The sequence below is a fragment of the Mastigoproctus giganteus genome, chromosome 12 (assembly GCF_048544385.1).
Source record: "Mastigoproctus giganteus isolate SK-2022 chromosome 12, ASM4854438v1, whole genome shotgun sequence".
In the NCBI taxonomy this organism is placed as follows: domain Eukaryota; kingdom Metazoa; phylum Arthropoda; class Arachnida; order Uropygi; family Thelyphonidae; genus Mastigoproctus; species Mastigoproctus giganteus.
The window spans coordinates 125,614,175-125,637,839 of NC_143586.1; the positions used below are offsets into that span (position 1 = coordinate 125,614,175).

At 37.1% G+C, this 23,665-nt stretch overlaps 1 protein-coding gene across 1 annotated transcript; it reads right to left on the minus strand.

Annotated features, from left to right (window-relative positions):
* Window positions 1-685: 685 nt before the first annotated feature.
* LOC150077400 (UPAR/Ly6 domain-containing protein rtv-like) lies at window positions 686-14,211 on the minus strand. The gene is made up of 3 exons (XM_090386142.1): window positions 13,937-14,211; window positions 1,476-1,637; window positions 686-1,098 (listed from the first exon to the last, which is right to left on the minus strand). The coding sequence occupies exons 1-3, from the start codon at window positions 14,001-14,003 to the stop codon at window positions 887-889; spliced, it is 441 nt and encodes a 146-aa protein (XP_090242268.1). The 5' UTR covers window positions 14,004-14,211; the 3' UTR covers window positions 686-886.
* Between the last annotated feature and the right edge of the window lie 9,454 nt (window positions 14,212-23,665).

Genomic DNA, 23,665 nt, shown 5'->3' on the forward strand with positions numbered 1-23,665 from the left:
TATAATAACTATCAGCATATTTTTTTTTTTTTATCTCTTTTGCTCGATTGATTACACTGGGGTGTTTTATGTGATTTTTGCTGGCTGGAAACCGTCAGCAGCTTTATTCCTCGCTTTGATGGGATTATCAAAAACCACTTTTTTCTTTCTGTACTTAGATTTGTCCAAAAGAAAAGAAAAAAGAGCAGTAAGACGTTCCTAGTGCACTCAACTGACAGAAAATATCACGAATTGAATTTCCTAGTAATGAAACAAATGTTTTTAATTTATCATTAACATATTTTTATTAACGTACCATTATTTTAATGTAAAGTCTCGTTGTCAGTGTATAAATAATCCTGACAGCAGAATTTTTTTCAAAATATACTAGTTTCATATTAAACAGGTGGGATGGATTATCTTGTAACCTACTAACACGTGTAATGAAAAGTAAAAAAATTTACAATAACACAGCTGTGGAGCAAACTCACGAGGTAAAACAAAACAGAGGTAGGTTATATCGCTTGACGGGGGATTTTCTTTTCATAGATGTATCTTCGAAGAGAACATTGAGGGGTGTAACGTTATGTATTTGGAAAATTTCATAGCAGTCGTAAGAATGAAGTAGCCGAGGCACAGATCTAAGTAACAGTTGTTTAAAAATAATTTTATTAAAAATTTGCTAAAAAATACTTTTAGACGCGTATTTTGCGACTGTTATGGTTCACTTCGTTCCGTTGTAGAGATAAAATTTTGGAAGCTCAATGACCAAGGAACTTTACTACACAGGAACAATACCAGAACGCACCTCAAAGATTAGCAATCATTTATCTTTCTTTAAAAGTCCTGTCATTCTAGAACTTTGTCAGGAGTTGAAATCTGTACAATTCAGCTATTTCGGTTTCTGTCATCTAGCTTGCCACATGATCGCGAGGCACGCAACAATAATTAAGAAAACAACAGCATTTGCAGACCTAACAACCGTCGTTCCATTGCATAAGTCTCCTCTGCAGAAACACATGAAAACTTTTCTATTTCGGTAAAGTGTGTCGGCACACCTTTGTTCTTCGTCTCCTGGGGGTCGCTGCAAACACATTCTCTCTGTAGCGATTGCATAATCTGTAAAAAATAAGAGTGTTATTAGGCCAAATGAACATAAATTCAATATGCGTTCAAGACTTAATTTGAAATAGACATTTAGAACCAATCTCCTAATAAAAGTTAACACTCGTTTCAACAGGCTATATCTCAGCTGTAGCATTATATATTTAAATGTTCAAGTCTACTGATAAATAGACTACTTTAACAAGCATTTAGAATCTCGTATTCGTTATACATAGTATAACGAATACGAGGCTATTTTTTATTTATCTGTAAAGTAGAAGATACTGCTGTATAATGTTCCCAACTGCTATCCGCTAAGTATCCTGTCTTCATACTTTTCACTATAACTTACTATTTTACAGTTTAGGTTTTAACTTTATGCCCATACTAACCATCGCCTTTTCCTTCCACTATTTTGGCACACCAGCCAGCAGCACAGGGAACTGCCTCTACCGATCGCAAGGATTCTACAGTCGTGGCATTATAAATGAAAGGGTCTTTGCAGTCTCCTAATTCTCCTCTTGAGCGACAAACGAAACATCTTTTTACTTTGCCTGCAATTAAAACATATTTGAGGCTCTTAGTTGAAGTCTGCAAGTAACTCATTCAAAAAGGCAAAATTTCTATTAAATCAGTTACTTAGTCAAAGAACACAAAGTACATGAAAGTGTAAAGCTTCTTACTAATAATGTTACTTTATATAAGCAGTGTAATAGTAGGGGCAAAATCTTAGAAAGTTAGGGAACAGTGCAACGCGTTTTAAGGCGGCGTACTATATATATACACACACACACACACACGATAAGAACATCGTGTATAGTCCGGGATGGATTTCCAAGTAAAAGAAAGTTCTTGTCCTGAATAACTTGTTCCATCTAATTGAGTTCAAGAGTGGAGAAGCGAAAGAAACATAAGGATGGCATCCAATTTCACGAAATTGAAAAACAAAATTAAAATCAGTTCTTCAAAAAGTAACATGAAGCATATATTCTACAAGTATCTATCCTATTGATAATTTGAGTAAAATTAGATCTCTGAGTGGAAAAATTAAACTTTTCTTTAATACACAACCTTAGATTGCTTGAGCGACATGTAATATAAATAACTCAAAAGAAGGGATAAATTGGTAGGAAAATAACATGAAATATCTGATTATGACCTGTATATTATTTCCAATGGGAGATTATAAACAGATATAGTTCTTCGAACGTAAGTCGAGGTGTTTCATTCTCTCTTAATTTATGAGGATCCCAAACCCTACAGTGATGTTCAGAGGGTAAGCCAAAAGTAGGGGGTTTACGGCTAACTGAAACTAGAGATAAAGGACTACTGCGGAAGAAGATTGGCACTTATTTAGTGGATGCCATAAAGATGAATTAAAAGTTACAGTTAATAAAATTGAAAGCAGCATATACTTAAAATATGTATTAGTAATTATTTGATTATAGAGAGTGACTTGTTTAGTGGAAACATTATGGATTTTATTTTCATTTGTATAGTAAAAATGTATTTGACTTTTTTTTCAAAAATACGAGGGTTTTTCGATGCACGACAGTTCTCATTTGGGTTCCTGCTTTATGCAGTAACGGATACACAAGCCAAAAGATTTTTCAAAACAGCTGGACTTCAGAATAGGAAGTGTCTACTCCATGTCTGGGCTTCTGTACAATCACAGTTACTAAAAGTGAGAACCTACGAATGACAATTGTTTCAACACTTGTTGCGCTATCATGAATTGTTGAACAAGATTGTGACAGGAATTGAGACCCGAATCTTAGCTTTCTAAGTATGCTTCGTCTTCAAGAGTCGTTCCCGAACTTCCAAAAAAATAATAATGATAAGTTTACTTCGACCATTCTAGTCTTTGAGTATTAATCCTTAAAACTGACAAACGCTTGCATACACTCCGAAAGGTGCACTTTGAACTGCTTTTCCCAACCAAAACGCAAGCGAATGGACAACTGACAAAAGAGGCTCCAATCTGATTCCAGTTTTACTTCAGAAAACTCGACATTTAAGTCTTTAGTTAGTTTAAGCGGTGGAGATGGGGGGGGGGGTAACTTTAATTGAAAGAACTAAATTTCAATTCGAATGCTAAGGTCAAACACAACCGAAAGAATATTTTGGAGGGTCTACATAGGAACGATGGGTTTTGCATCTAAGTACTAAAGTCGACTTTTTTTTTTTGAACTTTTCTTACATAAAATTGTTAAAAGCTAAAAGTATCTTCTAATTGAACAGCCCTTGTAGTTTTACACGAAATTCGATTGACGCACACTTAAAATTAGGAAGTCATCACAAAAATACATCAGATAAATTCGTGTCAAAAAAATTATACTCACACAAAGGCATTCATTCTGTTCCCTATAACTAAAGAAGGAATTATTTAACCAAGGGATCATTCTTTTATATGAATTGTCACTTCGACAGACCAAATTCTAAACAGGTTTCTCATTAACGTATTGTAATTGCTGCATATCAAGGATATTAGAAATCTTTATGGGAAAGAAAAATGCAATAAAGGATTTCAAACTATAATTATCATTCTAACGTCATTAATCTCTTGATTTTTACGATTTAATATCAATATAGAAATACCGGTTTAGTTAAAGACGAGTTCGGAAATTAGTAGGAAGGATTAACTAAACCACGCAGCGATTTGCATTCACCCGTTACATTGTCAAGGTAAACTTCTTTACTTCCCGGATCATTTGGCCCGGGAGAGCAAGGTAGGCCGGTTTGATCATATGTTAATAGAAAATTGACACAGATAAGAAACTTGATTTTCTCTGATAATTAGAAATACAGTAATTCCTCAAAATAAGAATTATTTTTTTCAGATACATTTGGGATATCAGAATACCACGGATTGGCATTTATTAGTAGAAGTTATATACAGAAATGAAAAAATTCAAATTAGTTCAATTTGTTTCGTTACTGAATTACCAAAAACCTTATTTGTGTACGTAGCTAAGAGCAAAGTTTGTTTGCTACAAAATGCGTCACTCTCATACTGCGAAGAAAGTGACCACGAGTTGCCGCACTACTGCACTTAAAATAAACAGTAATACTCCTAACGATTGATAAGTTGCTATTTATTTATATTGACTGTGTTAGCGACTTCTGCATTGGTCATTTGGTTAATGGCGTCGATTACAGACAAAACGCAACACACCTCTTAATTTTATAGATTTTTAAAGCATTTTTTGATGTTTGGAATTCTAGGTGCGTGAAACCCTTTAAGGGAAATGAATTTTGCTTCGGTGTGAACTTGGCTTATAATAATCGATTGAGCATTGATAAGGACAGCTACATTTATATTCTATTCCAGTTCTTTTTAAAATATCTGAAACATAAGGCAACATTCCATATGTACCGTTGTCTGCTCTTTAGGTCACTACGTGTGGCTGAATGAACTGCATCACTGTGCTGCCAAAGTGACTTCACAACAAACATGTAGTGCTGCTATTCATCAGTGTCCAAACTGACTTCATTGAAGAAAGGTGCTAACGTTATCGATTTGTCAATCGAATATGAATTTGGGAAATAATTTCCACCATAAAGAAAATAGAAGTCACGATTATTATTCGAACTGGCCAGTCCCGATTTGGATAATGGATGTCCCCTAATGAAAACACATATGGAGACCCCCCACAAGATGGGGGGAAAATTGGAATGTTGAAAAATCATATTTAGCTCACAATAAAGGTTACCAGCGAGCAGAGGAGTTGAGCAGAACTCCATGTTCATCGCGTTACTACAGTATGAAAAAAATTACATTCAGATCGTTAAAGATTGTCAGCGATGACAATGATTCATAGATTTTTGGTCTGTAATAATAGTATACATAAGTTTTCTTCTTTTTTTGTCGTAAGTGGGTCTTTACAAAAAAAAAGAAGCTGTAGCACTTTTCTACCACCCTTAATTAAACATCAAGTAGCCAATCAGATTATTTTCACACCCTGTTTCAGGCTCAGCCCTAAATGACAGCTTTAAAACAATAGCCATTAAATCATGTGCTCGCCTAAAACAATCGTCAGTAAATCATCTATTTGCGTGGGCATATAATCCATACAGAGGAAGCCAAAACGTGTATAAAAATATAACAAACAAAACACGTTTCAGTGTTGTGAATGCCACCTGTCGGAGAAATAAAGAAATGACTCTGAATGCGTACAGCAAACATCTCATTTGCTGGAAGAGTGTGAAGAGGAAAATTCTGATACAATTGTCTGCACTGTATTATTGTGGAGTTGCTAGTAGAGCGTGAAGTAGGAAGACAGGTTACTAAGCAAGAGGTTTACTGCAAAGTGCCATTTAGTGCCTCGATAGTTGTGCACGTTAATTGGTCTCTCTCTCTGTCTCTCTCATTGCCTGTTCACGTTAGTGTTTGCTATTCTTCTCTGCGTTATCAGTTGTATTACGAAATACAAATTGTGCGCTTTCACAATGGATTACATTTCCATTGCCTACCTGATGGCTGTATTTACGTGCTGATTACTCTTAGCTGCGAATTATCAAAGTATGCCAACAGGACAGACAAGACGCAACGAACTTCCGTTAATCGCAACGAACTTCCCGCCTATAACAGCTACAAGGTGATGTGTAATAGAGCCACAGAAAAGGTTCGACAGGCAAAGGCAGTTTAGGAGAAATCACTAGCAAACAGAGCAGAGGGGGGATAAAGACTTCTTCACATATATAAATGCCAAGAAGAGCAGGACAAACCAGATCGGACCTTTTATGTAAGGGAAAGGGGATAGTAATAAATACACCAGCTGCCGTTGCAGATGAACTCAACAGTTATTTTGCATCGATATTTACAAATGAAAAGCCTTTTGTGGCAATGGGAAATTGTGGGAGCGAAGTTAAAAAACATGTAATTAATGATATTGAAATTTCGCAAGATTATTTAATGAAAAAACTTTCGAGCCTACAGACCAGTAAGGCTCCTGGAGTTGATGGGATATACCCTATAATCTTGAGAGAGGCGGCAAGTGAGTGCATTGAACCATTGAGGCTAATTATGCGAGCATCACTAGACTCTGGGGAGATTCCCTTGGATTGGAAAAGTGCAAATGTATCTCCCATACATAAGGGTGGCTCTAAAAGTGAAGTTGGAAATTATCGATCTGTCAGTCTGACTTCAGTAGTAGGGAAAATCATGGAGGCAATGATCAAGGGTGGAATTCAGGATCATTTGGATCGAATTGAAATTCTTAAGGATACTCAGCATGGTTTTGTAAAGGGAAAATCATGTTTAACAAATCTGGTTCGCTATTTCGAAAGGGTCACTCACGAGCTGGATTTAGGGAATAATTTCGACATTGTTTATTTAGATTTCAGAAAAGCTTTTGACTCAGTCCCACATGAGCGGTTGCTTTAAGCTGGAACAGGTTGGAATCACTGGGAAAATCCTTAGATGGATAGAAAGATGGCTTCAGGGCAGGAGGCAGAGGGTTGTGATAATGGCTATTCCTCAGATTGGGTTGATGTAAGAAGTGGGGTTCCCCAAAGATCAGTATTAGGACCACTGTTGTTTTTAATTTTCATAAACGACATTGATGAAGGGATAGAGGGCGTGATGTCTAGATTTGCAGATGATGTTAAAATTGGTAGAGTAGTTAATGATCACTGTCAAGCTGAGCTTCTTCAGAGAGACCTAGATAGACTTCAGGAATAGTCAGAAAAATGGCAGCTATGCTTTAATCCAACAAAGTGTAAGGTATTAAAATAAATAAATTTTCTGTTTATACTCCGGGACGACCAAACGGTCAGAGGAGTTCACAAGATAGACAGAATACAAGAAATAGCACCGTATTCAGCAGTCACGGGCTAATCCCAAAATAACTTATTCACTTGGTGGAGTTCAACTAAACCCAGTACTGGAGGAAAGGGACTTGGGTGTTACGATACGGTCAGACATGAAATTCTCTGAGCATTGTAAACAGGTTGCAAGGAAGGCCCATGGTATTCTATCGATGATCTATCGAACTTTTGCAAGCAGAGATAGGGACGTGATAATCCCATTATATAAGGCTTATGTTAGACCACACTTGGAATATTGTGTTCAAGTATGGAGACCGCACCTAAAGAAAGACATCGAGCTTCTTGAAAGGGTGCAAAGACGGGTAACTCGCCTGGTGAGATCGGCAAAAGGGCGTCCTTATGAAGAAAGACTTCGAATATGTGGGTTGCAGAGTTTGGAAACTAGACACCTTAGAAGAGATTTGATTGAAGTGTTTAAGGCTCTGAGAGGCATCAGTAAAATGAAGGACAAAATTTTGAAGATTATAAATGATGCTAGAACTAGGGGACATAAATTCAAGTTACGAGGGGAAATGTTTAAATTGGACTGCAGGAAGTTTTATTTTAGCCAGCGAGTTATAAATTACTGGAATAAGTTGCCTACATGGGTGGTAGAGGCCGACAGTTTGGGGAAATTCAAAGGTCATCTGGATAGTACTTTCGGGTAAGGGAAGCGCATAGGATGATAGGTTTAATTTCCTTTTTTTTTATTAATTATTATTATTTAGTTATTTATTTATTTTTATTTTGGCTGGTGCAGCATAAGCCATAGGCTTTCTTGAACCATGCGGCCGTTACTAATACTAATCTGTTAACTCCGCCATTAAAAATACAGTACTGGTAAAAAAAAAAAAAAAAAAAAAGTGTACAGTGTAAGCAGCGATTATCTCTAAATAAGAAATTACCACTCTCTTTGTGTATTGTTTTTCCAAGTCACTCTTTCTTTAATCAACTTTAAAATCATTTTTTCACGGGCAATTCACCATTCTTGATCTGCAAAAAAAAAAAAAAAAAATTTCCTAAGTTTCTATTTTCTACCATTAACAAGAACTGTAATGTGTTAAGCTGTACATTACATCGGATTAGTGTAATTAATTATAATAATCAGGTCTGTTAGGAAACTGTATTGTGTCCTTGGTTTAATGAACTGAAATACATCTAATGATCACAGGTACTTGAAAAACTTGGCTTGAAACTAGAATTAGAGAAAATTATATGGCGTCGCAATGCATAATATTCTAAAATTGATATGGTATAGTTGGGGAGCCTAAAGAATAGGATTCCAACTGGAGACTCAGAGCTTTTTCGGTTGTTTCTGAGAGATTTTTAATGGGTGGAGTTGATTTTACGATCTTTGTTTGTTTTTGTTTTTTCTTTAAGAAAAGGGGTAGATAACAAAAAGTCTGGGAACGTGGGTTTGAAATATTAACCATTTTTCAAATTGTCAATGTGTTGAAACCATAAAGCATCTCATGAGATCCCCGCGTAGTTTAAACGCATCGAAATTTTTGACATTTTTCCCCCCTATGGAAATTCAAATGATTCTTCGGTACAATATAATTGTTTAAGTTGCATTCTTTAGATAACTTACATCGGAAATGACAGTGGGATTCATGAAAATGAAATGTTTTACTTGTAGATGCACCTTGAAGCCCGCTCATATAAGTGGCATCCTCCTGTAGCTATGTACATGTTAAAAAAAATTCAGAGCTAAATGGCTGTTGAACCAAGAAACAATTATAATACGGAACACAACCGTCATCACGAAACGTGTACAGAGATGCATCTATCATATCCTTACCTGTGGAGGAGAAATATAATCAGGAGCCCCATAAGCCATATACAGAAAAATTCCGTTCCCTTGACTACTGGGTCTTCAAATGGCTAAGTCGCAAATTAGGACTTTCATTCAAAATATCCATGCAGTAAATATACCACAACCAAAACAAATCAAATCCTTACATATTCTAACAAAATAGACGAACGTAGCAAACTTATACATGATTTTATTCTTTAATGGATATTTGCAAATTCCACAATGCCATCTTTAAAACATTGCTTTTTGCCAAAGAAATGATTTAAAGATTCACAAATATGTTAAAAAATTCCTTAGATATTCCCAATAGCAGCTGTGATCAGGAAATCTATGGACAGATTCCCAATCAGTAGCCAAAAGTCATTAATACAATGGATAAAATGAGTAGTTAAATAATAGAACCTTCAAGAAATCTGGTATTATTTGAGAATGTTTAAAAAATCGAAAGTAGACCACTTTATGCAACCAATGGAAATCTTTTAGCAATATCGAGAGCAGCTGCTTCTGTTTGTCCAAACTTTCCATAGAATTTGCCCAAAATCGAGCATCATAAACTAAATATAGTCCGTATTGACAATTATTAATCAGATGGGTGGTTTCAAGATAGTTTAAGAATTGGCGGATGATAGATTGCTTTTGAAAGAATTGGGATAAGTGAAATAGGATTTGCTACCCTTTTTAATAATTGGATGGAAACAAATTTTCACGCAGAAGGAAAACCCGCAGTGGAAAAGAATGTAAAATAAGCCACAAAATAAGACAATTCTAGAGAACACGTTTCTAAGAGAAACGTGTGGAAAATGAGCTGTGAGAACTCTGAGACTTCTTGGTATCAAGGTTATGCGGGATCCTTCAGTCTTTCTGTTGTAAAATCAAAGTAGGATTTGAATGAAAAGTGTCCGATAGTAAGTTTACCAAGGCTATCAATGCAAAAGTTAAAGAGAAAAGTAGGAGTAAAAGTATCAAGATGTAACAGAGGTGGAAAGCTTTAGTAAAAGACCAAAGAGTTTAACTATTCTTTGAACTTATTATATTTTTAATGAACCCTAAATAGCTTGTTTATAAAAGTTTTAAACAAGTATTCTTATCCTTTACAGCCTTGACAAATTTTTTTTTTTTTTTTTTTTTTGGGAAAACCGTGGTTGATAAAAGAAAATAGTTTAGGGTGAAGTGAGGAATTAAGAATTTCATCCTACAAGATTAATTTCACTGACATGATCTAATGAAATAGTAGGATCAAATTTCAAGTTGCATTAGTAAATGATGCAAGAAAGCAAGTTTGCAAAGCATCAGCCAAAAAACAAGAAAGAAATTGCCACATTACATGTCTACCCTCCAAGAATTGGCGTAGTTCTTCCTGCTCACTTCCAAAACGAGAGATGGAAGTTTCTTCTTTCAACAATCACCAACCATACTTCCTCAATTTGACTTTTTCCCTCTCATGTGTGCAGTCTGAGCAAGAGGAAGAATGCCATCAGCATTGAGCTTGCTGAATCCATTGAAAGCCTTAAACACCTCAATCATATAGCCTCTCGGATGCCTAGTCTCCCGACGTTCCCATCACCAATATCATTGCACTGTACGTCCGCCAAGAAAGAGAGGAATAGAAATCACGATGGTTTTTCTCATTCTGCACCCTTGTAATGACAAACAAGAGACCGAGAATTGTCATGGAAGAGAGTCCCAGAGCAGAAGTCTCCATCACCAAGTTGTTATCCTAGTATCACGAAAACAATTAACATTGTGCGCTTACTTTGAAATATTGATGTATTTCAAATTCCTTTGTGTAAATATTTCATATTCACACACATACTAATCATAATCGTGGAAGTTTCCTACATTTAACATTATTAAAGTGGTGGTACATTTATACAGTTTCACTAGCATTAAGAAAAGCTTTGCTCAAATGTTATAACAGTGAGTAACCTAACTTGTACTAGGCGCATTATAGCCAAAGCAGCTTATGCGCCATCAGACCCCCACAACAACTAACTAGTACTGTTCACTTTTTCGACAGGTATGTTATTTGAACCTGTCGCTTAAGAGGTTAGAATAAATGTTACTGGAAATTAACGATAGGCTTCCAGGAGAAATAAAATGTATTAAGAACAAGGACCCTACATGTGTTAATCACACTGAAGGAGGATTGCCTTTCGTGCGTGTTCAGATGTGGCAGTAGAATATGAAGTTCTGATCCTGTTCAGTACATCTAATACAAAGTGACTGGCACAAAATATCCTGCTCGATTACGAAGACTATCAAAGAATGAATTATTTCTAAAGCATGCGCATCTTCTAGTGAGTCGAGCATTCATAAGAAGCCACAAAATGCCAACCGAAAATTGCAAGATGATATTGTGACTGCAAATGCTGCAGCCATAGAAAATAAATTGTGAAAAATTTTGCCTATTGATTACAATTATTTCTATAAAGGATAAATTGGATACACAAAGCCATAGACAGGTAAAATGGGATTCGCAGAATAAAAACCATTGAGTGAAGTTTTGCTGGATCCCAGGGTATTCTGGTATCATAGGTAATGAGAGAGCAGATCAGGCAGCCAAACGGTACATCAGAAAATTACAAATACCATACATGAATTATTTGAAGCTTATAAAAAGAGTCGGTACATGTCAGTAGTCAGAAATCTGGAATTTACAAATGAACAACAAATTGCTCCAAATCAAACAGGAATCAGCATTACAGAATTCTAGCTTCAGGCAAAACAGACAGGAAGAAGATGCACACTAACAAGATTACGCATATGCCATACACACCAAATCCATACGTTTCTTCTTATGGGGGGATGACCCACCTCTATGCATACATTGTTCATCACCACTAACTACTAAACATACTCCTAGATTGTACTTTCACTCTGTCATCATAATTGCAAGAACCGTTATCGTTTACTCACATCATTAGAAATAATGCAAATCTAAATTTACCTTTCTTAAGCAAATACGCATATATGATTTCCTCTGGTGCCAAATTAGACCGATCTATTATATAAAATCATAACATAAGAATAGGCACATTTTGACCCCAGTTGCCCTAAAACATCAATACCAATACGCATTGTTTATATGACAAATAATTTATAGATTTTATTTGCCACATAAACCAAGTTTATGATCTCTTTGATATTTATAGCATCCTTTTAAGGAAAGCCCAAGAAAGTGAGAGCTCAAGAGTAATTTTCCTGAAATTTTCCTGAAATAATTGATCGATTGCATCTTTTCCTTTTTATGTTTTATTGGAAGATTAATTCTTTAGGATAATAAGTTAACCAACAAGTCAGAAGAATAAAAAGAAAAAAAAAAAAACTTCAGAATTTCATTCTTAGACATTTCTTAAAATATTTTAAGAAATTTCTAGTGCGGAGGTGTTTCTCCTACTGGGCGACACTTGACATACCAGAGCACTTGCATAACTTCTAAACGCCTAAGGGAGAGGATCTTCTTGGGTTGTCACTACAACTATTTGAAAGGAACGATCATGTGCTCTAACACTACAGAAAATGTAGGTGTAATCGAGCGAATCAGATCATAATACGTTAAGAACTACCGAATTTGAATAATTATTAAAGTGTTTATGTCCTCTATATTGCTATTGAATTGTTTTTTCCAAAAAGAAAAAGTAAGGGGAAGCTCAATTTTATCACATTGATAGTAACGAAGGATTTTTAACACCTCCAGAGCTTCTAATAATATTTCCACAGTATACGAATTTAGAATTTTTTGAAAAAAGGAAAATCTCTAATTTCACGTGAATACAATATAATATAGGTTTATATTATTGTGTTCTTAAAGCTAATTTGTATTACTGTCCTCCGTAATAATAATTTATTGGAGTTTTCCACTTCTCACTCCTTTTGAAAGGAGTGTGTTAAAAATCTGCTGAATTTCTGAAATGCCTCTTCAATGGCGGCTACAGTTAGTCCATGTCAGTCAGAGCTGTATAATTGGCCCATGAACAAAGTTGTAAAGAGAGAATATACGACCGTTTGGAGAGGTCTGGTTTCGAATCCCATGCTGGACTATTTCTTAAAAAAGTTTCTCTACTCGGAGCTGCAGTTAACCGATCGATCGTGGGGGGGGGGGAGTTATTCTGAATTTTCAGTCCAAGAAACACAAAAATCAGCCATTGAACACACACCAGTATAGTACACAATAAAATAAAATTGAACTAGAGTACCATAAAACCTGAAGCACTATGGCCTAAAGAGCCAAAAATTAATAAAGTCAAAACATGTAAAACAACATGATGTTGTTTGTTATTTGGTTTTTAGGAGCATTAGCAACTAAGGCCATATTGCTCCGGGGATATGCGGTGGTCATTCCCTGACCTTTCCACATTCTCCGTATTTGGTGGTGACAGGCTCGAACCTCGGTCTAATCAAGAAGCGTGTGCTACGCACTGCTGCTCCTTCCCACCTGGCTACTGAGGGGCCCAAAACAACATGAATTGGCATGTGGCAATCTATGACCAAAGTATTCGATGTGTTTTCTTCCCCCTCTCCCCCGCGAAGCAAGAGGCTGAAATACCATACTTGGATCCTACAAACTTGTAGGTATCAATCAATATCAAAAAAAAAGAACATGAGTATACGTAGCGGGCTTGCTTTATGCCCACGTTCAGTGCCTCCTGTTCTGTAGTTAATAATTTCAGCCTCTCATTGGACTGTCAGGAATTATGTTACTTGCTCGCTCTGTCTCTTATTCAACATAAGGTTGTTGTTTTTTTCTTCTGAAATCAGCTCGATTTCGGTTTTCAGTTTTATTCATTTATGTCTGGATTTAGTTTGGTGGGATCCAATATTATGTCAAAAGCTCTTTCAGACTCACATTTTGGTTTCATTATTTTCAGTGCGAAGATAATTGTTTCAGCATAAATCTCTTTGAGGGTATTTAAGATGGAAACAAGCAGGCAGATATGTCATATTTCATTCCAATTACTCTCTCCTTTCGAAATTAAATGGAAGAAAGGTGCAACTGTTAAAACTTGTTGAAATACCAGCTAACTCAATAAGCAGCAGAAATGTCTGCAGTTCTGACCGGTTTCTCATTTAAATCCAAACGTAACGAACAATCCAGATAAACATCAACAAATACAGAAAATCGAAGATGCAAACGAAATAAATGCACGCGTAATATTTTCGAATGCATTTTAATACTGAATATTTTAATTGAGCTTTTAGCGGGACTTGTTTAAATGACAAAGAACTTACCTCCTCTACAAGCAGACATGAGCACCAAAAGGTAGAACACAGCTGTGACATTCCTTCCTACCAACATCTCTCGCTCGCAGCTGCTCAGCACGTGTATCACGCTCCAGTTCTTATCCGTTTTTTTCCTATTGTTTTACCAAACATATAAACGCGTAAGAAATCCAGAATGTGTCAACCGGCATGTCACATGCGGTCCCCTGTCACTGAGGCAACCATAAAACCAACCAGAAGGCCTAACGTTCCGTCTCACCAGACAAATACTAGCAAAAGTAGAGGTCGCTGCAGCCAAGCGTGCTCGCATGAACACTTTCTTCACAGTCCGGTGTTCGGACGACGTGATTGACCCCATTCCGACGGATTGCTCGAGGCAAGGACAGGGGTAGAACTGGCTGTGCAGATTATTGTACAGCCAGTTCATTTTCTTTTGAAACGTACTAAACAGAAAGGCAATCTCATTATTTGTTTCCATGTTAAAGAAAGGGGGCGTAGAAGTTTAGAGAAAAAAAATCTATTTCATGATGAGCATCGTTTTTACTTTTCATCTTTATAGAAGTGTTCAGTATTTTTATTCGAATTATCCGGGAGATTTCAGAGCTCAAGATTCTCACCTCCCCCCGCCCCCAGATTAAGCTATGCATGAGATGATCTCACTGACATCATAGGGATGTTTATTTGGTTCTCGTAGGTTGCATCCTTAACCTTTGTGAAACTTCGAGTGAAAATTTACTCGAAGGTAATGCAAACACATCATTTCTACTGCCAAGGTAGAAATGATGCGTCGTTTTAATTATTTCTCATATTGTGAATAATTTCACGAGTTGCCATGGTATTGCACTACCTCGAATAAGTAATTCTTCACCTATGGAGAAGACTAATGTTACTTATTCTCAGTGGATACCACCACCCAGACGGCACCGGTTCGAAGCTTGTCGGCTGTTTCGGTGGGTGGGCAGGTGTCCTGTTGTTGCAATAATGACAACCCAATTATGAAGTATAACTCCACAGTATGAGTTATACAATACGAACATGACTTATTCTGTTTTAGGAAAGGGAGGGAACCTCATAGTCTCTCCCCCTTCCGTAAACGCTGGTTTTTCGTCACCAAGAGGCAACTCGAAGTTAAAATGCGAACATGCAGACAAATGCGCTTTCAAGGAGTGGAAGGGAACAACTGCAATATAAAAATAATTACTTAATATAATACAATCAAATAGGCAAAATTTTGGGTCTATGGCATTTTTTGCACTGTGGAAAATGTCTAATGTAAGAAGGCTAATTTAATGATTAGCCTTCTCCCATAAGCATCAGGATGACCTGCGTAACATTTATGAGGGCTGAGTAACCTTATTCGTTAGTTTGTTCACATTTGGTAGGCGTTGTTGGACCAGGAGTGTCGAGAGTGTGTAGGAGGAAGCAAACATGTGGATAACATTCCCTGGACTCGGAAATTGTAGAAGGGGCCCTAAATTGGAGTACGAGTACCCCACGACGAAAGACTGTCAGCCTGCTGATTGGCTCTTGAAGCTTCTCTTAGGAGCACTTATTTCTTGATAATCCCCTTAAAAATAAGAACATTGGAGTCAAGTCTACTGAACGAGAAGACTAGGCAACCGCCAATGTTTACCAATTCTTTGACTGGGGAACTGATCATACGGAAATTCTATGCTTTTCCATGACAATGTGGAGGCTCTTCTTTCGGAGTTTGATTTTCAGGAGTAGAAAATTTTGGAGCATATCACCGTTCCAGTTAAGTGTAAGGACTCCCATATTCCCAAATATATTCACTGCGTTTACTTTCTAAGGTACTTGAAATGAGCATCCATCACAGATGATATTTATTTTAGACATAACAAGGAGCTCTTCATCATTTTCTAACCTAACAAATGTGTCAGCACTGTCTGACGTTGCCCCTTCCCTCAAGAGTTCTTGTTTGTTACCGCAACAGAACATATTAGCAAAATGTTCTGAGGGCAGAAACGTTTCAAATGAGCGGGCAGGTAATACAAGGGAAGCGAGCCTAAATAAATTTAAGGGGTGTGTCAGGATAGTTAACTATACAAGAACATTAAGTCTTATTAATAGGCCTTTTACACTAAGTCTTAGTTGTTTATACAGTAATGTCAGAAGTGTCGTCAATAAAATGAGTGAATTCGAACTGCTGGTTAAGACAAGTAACGCTGACATAATAGGGCTTGCGGAAATGTGGTGACACTCGGAGATAGGGGATGACGAGATTCAGTACGGTATGTATAATGTATTTAGGAAGGATAGGGCAAATAGAAGGGGTGATGGGGTCATGCTTCTTATCAAAAGCAGCCTGAGCGCGATGAAAGCTTTCCCGGATTCAGACATTTCGCATGCTAGTATAGAATCTGTATGGTGTGATATAGTTCGAAGCAAAAGTATAATGAGAGTGGGAGTAATCTACACACCAGAAGACTGAAGAGTATGACGAGAGCCTCTACATGAAAATGGAATGGGAAAGTAAGCGTGAATGTCTTATTATGGGAGATTTTAATTTTCCTCTAATTTATTGGAGGAAATGGGAGGGAAATTCCACATGGGGGACAAAATTTTTAAATCAACTAGACGATTGCTATTTGTATCAACATGTCAGAGAAAGTACTAGGGAAAAGAATACTCTAGACCTCATCATCACCCATGAATCAGATGACATAATAGGGCTGACAGTAGAGGAACCAGTAGCAGGAAGTGATCATGGAGTTCTACGGTGGACGATGAAGTGAGAGATAGCAGTAGTTAAAGGCAAAGGAATGGGTTATAATTTCAGAAAAGGAAATTACGACAGCTTAAGGTGCTACATGGCCTCTATTAACTAGGTAGAGATCTCACAGAGAGCGAATACAAGTGAACAATGGTACACCTTTAAAACATTAATCACAGAAGCCTTGAATGTGTATATACCATTAAAAAAAATACTCCACGAGGAGGATTCCAAATTGGATGAATAATGAAGTTGCCAGATTACTTGAGTAGAAAAAGACAGCATGGAAAAGTTACAAAGCAATAAAAAATACAGACTCATATAACAGCTACAAATTGATCTGTAATAGTGCCACAGAAAAGGTTAAGCTGGCAAAGGCAGATTATGAGAAATCGCTGGCAAAGAGAGGGGACAAGGAATTCTTCACATGTATAAATGCAAAAAAGAGAAGAACAAACCAGGTTGGACCTTTTATGTAATGGACGTGGGACAGTATTAGATACCCCAGCTGAAGTTGCAGATGAACTCAACAGTTACTTTGCATCGATATTTACAGAAGAAAAACCCTTTGTTTTTGTCAACTAGAAATTCTGGGAGTGAAGCTGAAAAAAAATGTAATTAATGATGTTGAAAATTCACATGTTTATTTAATGAAATAAACTTTCGAGCCTACAGCCAGTACGGCTCCTTGGGTTGATGGCATATACCCTGTAATCTTAAGGGAAGCGGCAAGTGAGTGCATTGAACCATTGAAGCTAATTATGCGAGCATCACTGGACTCCGGAGTGATTCCATTGGATTGGAAAAGTGCCAATCTGTCTCCAATACATAAGGGCGGTTCTAAGAGTGAAGTGGGAAATTACCGGCCGGTTAATCTAACTTCAGTAGTAGGGAAAATCATGGAGACGATGATCAAAGTTGGAATTCAGGATCATTTAGATAGAAATGAAATTCTGAAGGATACTCAGCATGGTTTTGTAAAGGGAAAATCATGTTAAATAATCTGGTTAGTTATTTCGCCAGAGTCACTCAAGAGGGACTTTGGGAGTAATTTCGGCATCGTTTATTTGGATTTCAGCAAAGCATTTGACTCAGTCCCACATGAACGATTACTTTATAAGCTGGAACAGGTTGGAATCCCAGGAAAAAAAATCCTTAGATGGATGGCTTCAGGGCAGAAGGCAAAGGGTTGTGATAAATGGTTATTCCTCAGATTGGGTTCATTTAAGAAGTGGGGTTCTTCAAGGATCAGTATTAGGACCACTGTTTTTGATTTTCATAAATGGCATCGTTGAAATGATAGAGGGCGTGATGTCTAAATTTACAGATGTAAATATTAGTAGAACAGTTAATGATCGCCGCCAAGCAGAGTTTCTTCAGAATGACCTAGATAGACTTCAGGGATGGTCAGAAAAATGGCAGCTATACTTTAATCCAGCAAAGTGTAAGGTATTTTATCTGGGGAACAGTAACCGCAAAATAACTTATACACTTGGCGGAATTGAACTAAAGCCGGTAGTGGAAGAAAGGGACTTGGGTGTTACGATACGGGCAGACTAAGTTCTCTGAGCATTGTAAACAGGTAGCAAAGAAGGCCTATGGTGTCCTATCGATGATGTATCGAACAATTGCTAGTAGAGATAAGGACGTCATAATCCCATTATATAAGGCTTACGTTAGACCACACTTGGCATATTGTCTTCAGGTATGGAGACCACCTAAAGAAAGACATTGTGCTCCTTGAAAGGGTCCAGAGACGGGTAACTCGCCTGTTGAGATCGGCAAAAGGGCGTCCATATGAGGAAAGACTTCGAATATGTGTGTTGCAGAGCCTGGAAACTATGCACTTTAGAGGAGATTCGATTGAGGTGTTTAAGGCTCTGAGAGGCATAAGCAAAATTAATGAGGATGAAATTTTCACTGTTATAAATATTCTAGAACAGGGGGCCATAATTTCAAGTTACGGGGGTGAGATGTTTAGACTGGATTGTAGGAAGTTTTATTTTAGCCAGCGAGTTATAAATTACTGGAATAAGTTGCCTACATGGGTGGTAGAGGCTGACATTTTGGGGAATTCAAAGGTCAGCTGGATAATTACTATGGGAGGAGGGAAACGCTTAGGTTGTCCATTTCCTGTTCTTTTATTTATTAATTATTAGTTTTTTTATTTTATTCTTATAATTTTATTTTATTTATTTATTTATTTTATTTATTTATTTTTTTTTTTTTTGGCTGGTGCAGCATAAGCCATAGGCTTCCTTGCACCATGTGGCCATTACTAATACTAAATATATCTTATGCTCCTAGTGTCTAATATAGTGGTTACGATTGCCATGCTTCTATCCCGTGTGAAAGTCCTAGGTTCGAGTCCAGACTAGGGAGGAGGAACTGTATTTAATTAAATAATTTTTCACATTATGGCTCATTAGTCGATCTCTATAAAGAAAGTTCTATGATTTTCTTCTTCTGAAAACTCTGGTTTGTCATCCAAGAAAACCGAACATAAATTACAAGCAATTTACAACACGATTATATTTATTTATTTTATTTTTGTGAAATATCAAGAGTTGATTGCCTCTGACTTCACAAGAAGCAGATCCCTCTCTAATCATTATTTCCTCACTCACGGTTCCTTACAGTTTCCTTTACATAACGCGCAGAAAGTGTGAATAAATTTCTTATTCCATATCGCCAATGTATTCTCTAGGAAGTTGTTTGACTTAGTTTAAAGAAATTTAATATTAGTATCACAGTGTTACTGGTGGCAAATGATGCAAGGAAGTGGGCTTTTCTAATGAAACCTCCCCAAACACGAAAGGTATACGATAGATTCTAACCTATAGTAGTTAGTACCGTGCGTAGATGGAAAGTTGAGAATATGAAAGAAGATACGCGTTGATTTTAATTTCTATAGATTATAATTTTCAATTGTAAAATTACAATTACAGGGAGGTTGTTACAGAAAACGGAAGTTGAAGGGATAAATGAGAAAGATAAAAGTTGGTTCTGTGGGTTTGAAGTTGGACCGTAAAAATATGACTCGTTGCGACACATGTTCGGACTAGTTTGGAGGAGGGGGGTATATAGAAGCCAGTTCGGAAGAACAGTGCCCATAATAACACCTATAGAAAAGACATGCATCAGACACAGAATGTCTATGAGACAGAGGGTGGAAAGGCTTTGTAAGAAATGGATCATTAAATAACCTAATTGTCTTCTTTTCAATGGAGTCTAGAAGCCTGAGAGAGGTTATGGGGCATCGGTCCAGGTGTGGAGGGTATTCCATGATAGCGAGGATTTGAAATTTGTACAGAGCGAATAGCTGTTTAAAAAAAAATTGATGCCAAGAGTAAAAGAAAAACCCTCTAAAAACTTTTTTTTTAGATGCAGAGGAAACAATATTTGTGATGTGCATATGCTGAGAGAGTTAGAAGTCAGGGTAATCCCTAATAGAGATATGTGATCTTGTCTAGAAATCTGAGTGTTATCGAAAATACGCATAGGAGCAGAAGAATACATTTTGCAAGATATAAGACGGGACTGAGTTTTAGAAAGATTGAAATCAACGTTGACATGGCCCTATTGGAGAATTTCTTGGAGATCAGTATTATACAGTATCAGCCAAACAAAAAGAAAAAACATCGTTATCCACCTCATCAAACCATCCCTTCTAATAATTTGTCTAATTCTTCCTTAAATAATTCCAACTACCCACCTCCACTACACCGCCAGATGGTAGTTTGTTCCAACAATCAGTTCCTCTCTGGCTGAAAGCAAACTTTCCTACATCTGTCTTGCAGCCATATATTGTCGGAGAAAGCGTAAGGATGCCTCAGCATTAACTTTCTCTGTATTGTAGCCTATTTCTTCGAACAAAAGAAAAGCATTGTGCTTCATCAGTTTGCTCCCATTTTGTTTTGTACTACGGACCCTTAACCAATACTACACTACGCAGACAACACAGTAAACTTACAATCTGACCTTTACAGAGTTTCGTACTGCGACAGTGTACGCCAAGTGGAGCTGGGAGGGGGCCCCTCGGTTCTGCATGTCATGTTACACTATGCTACGAGAGCCTTAGCAGCGGTGAAGAACTGAAACTGATAAACCAAAAACATAAGCACCATGTTCATCTTTTAAATGCACATTTTTCTCTGCCAATTACAAGTGATGAACATACCGTGACATTTAACCGTATAATATACTCTTTTTGTGCTGCCCCTACATGAGCTCACCTATGAAGGTCCTTCTTTATTCTTTTCTTGAATTGACGGTGATGTTTTCGTATCTGTTTTGAGAACTCAGCTAACTGGTTGGCCAGTTCGCTGAGTTCTTAAAGCGGGAGGGCGAAACTATATAAAAAGAAGGTACAAGAAAATAAAAAGCAGTTGTTGGTAGTTGAAGTAGAGCTGAAATTTTTTTGAACTCCTTGGTAATATAATTGTATTTGCTACCGTATCTGTGCATTACCGTTTCTTGCAGTATTTATCCAAAATGCAACGAATCTGTTCTCTCAATATGGCATGCTATTTATTCTCTGCAGCACGTTTCGCTAGTCTGGCCATATAACGACTCCACCCGCGCTTTGGTCTCCTACTCCACTGATCTTTATATGCCCTGCCGTCTGTTGTCAGTCTTGCCTGTTTTACACTCCCTTTCTCCAAACCAGTTCTCGTACAGAACAAAAAGACTGCACCTCCCCAAAATGTTTTTATTTTAATGTATACAAAAGAGTTCTCAGATAAAAAAAAAAAAAAGAGAAGAAGCGGTACATAGTTCCAAATAGCAGACTGGTCTCATGGATACAAAATGGAACCAAACTGGAATTATTCATTATTTTTCGTTTTGTTTTGGCAACCGGAAACTTACATAACTGGATTATTTCTGATTATGATGGCATGACTAAGAGAACTCACACAGCAATTTCGATAGCTCACAAGGATATTATGTTGTCCCAGATGAAATCAGGTATTGTTGACATTTGACTCAATTCTTGGAAGTGCAAACGAAATGATGAGTTCAGCTGTATATTTAGGAGACAAACCAGCTTTGCTGCCTTTCCACGTTGGACCTACTGCGAGTGACCGGTTTCACAAGTATCCTGTAGAGAACAAAGACATCTACCCCGAACTAATCCTTCCACCCGTCTGACCCACATTCTGAAAAGCACTTTGCTGATCGGTTCGGTTGCCCTTCGTGACAGTGGAATTGCTGTCCTCTCCAAAAAAAAAAGGAGAACTAAAAGGGTGGAGTAACAAGACCATGACTTGTATTAACATTTATTCCGGACACAATACAACATCAATATACTGTATACACTTCGTAATGATTCAATGAATAGCACCTTTCATTGTTTTTTTGTGTCTTATATGTGATGCATTTTATATTAATTCAAGGCCTTACCAGTTTCATGATGTATTGGAACATTAAAGAACACAGTATAACGTGGAGAAAAATAACCTAAGAGAGTTTGAACTGATTTGTAAAACAACGGTCAAAGGAGAGAAACTGAAAAACACTTTTCAGTTTCTCTTCCATGCGCCATAAAAAGTCAAATCAAAACACTCAAACTAAACCAAATTATTCTGAAGTTAATAAGTCTGTAAAGAAAATATGTTGATATACTGTATTTTCTTCTGTTGTAACAGTATCTGAGTTTCAAGACATTACAGGTACCTCCATAATTTTTGGTTATGTGATCTTGCTCCTGTGACAAAGATATTTTATTTTATGAATTTGAGGCTTTTCTACAGCTTGCGTTAAGTGAAAAGATGTGGATACTTCCAAACAGTTGATGCGTAATCTGGAATGGGTATTACCAATGATGACTAGAATACGACAAGCGCTTTGTCTGATCTAAATTTCAATCCATGCCTTCTAATACTGTATGCTGAACCGGCAATTTTTTTTTTAATTTAAATTAATCCGAAGTAAACACTTCTTCCAGAAACAGCAGCATATAACAGTGGTTAATGCAATATCTTACTTACATGAATAAAATTAATGTGAATAAGAAACAGTTTTATAAAAATTCAAAAAAAAAAAGTTGTTTTCAACTGAACTGTTTCCGATCATGAATTCGACTGAACTGTTTCCGATCATGAATCATAGCAAGACCACCTAGCAGCAGCAGAAATGGGAAACAAACAATATGCGACGAGCTTGGAACAAAGGAATATATTTCTTGAATAACTATGTTCCAAAGCTTTGTTGTCGCAAATCTGCTCACAGTCAATGTTCAGCTTGTCAAATAATTTCCACATTGCTCTGAAGAAACATCTTTTGAAGGCGCTTTAGTCGCTTGGTACTGTAGAGCTGAGTTATTACTTCTGAATGATCCAAACTCGTTATGCGTGATAGCATCTTGGTCATGCTTGAGACTTCAGTCCGCGAGAATAGCAGTTTGTTTTTATCGGATGAAACTGCCAACAAGTCCATCCAAGTGAGATGCGAAGGTTTATCCCGGAGATAGGACTAAGCTCTGACTAAACTGTTCCCGATCATGACTCATAGTAAGACCACGTACCTTACTACGTTTTCAGTGATTAGCGTGGGACAGTAGACGTTGATCAGTTCCTGTTTAACTCTCCATATAGCAGAAAGGGTCTCTCGAACTCGGCAAAGTGTTGCGCAAAGATAAGCCGATCTTCCCAAACCATCTCAAAATCTTCATGATGCTGGACTCTCCTGATGGGGTAGCCATGTAAGAGGATAACAACACTGATCTTGCGTCTTTTTATTAGCGAATGTTATTTTCGAACTCTTATGGATTGAGTTACAAACCAATGGCTTTGAGATGTACAATTAGCTCAAGATTTGTACGGAGGCATTCTTGGAAGATACCGACGCACTCCTAACATCTTGGCCCTGGGTGCCAAGCGTTCCGTTTCCAAGTGATTTCTACGCGTTCCAAAAAGCGTTATATCCAAAAGAGCCTTTGAACAAATTATATTTCGTTCAGAGGCTTACATAGCAATATAGATGACATCCAAGAAATAATTAAA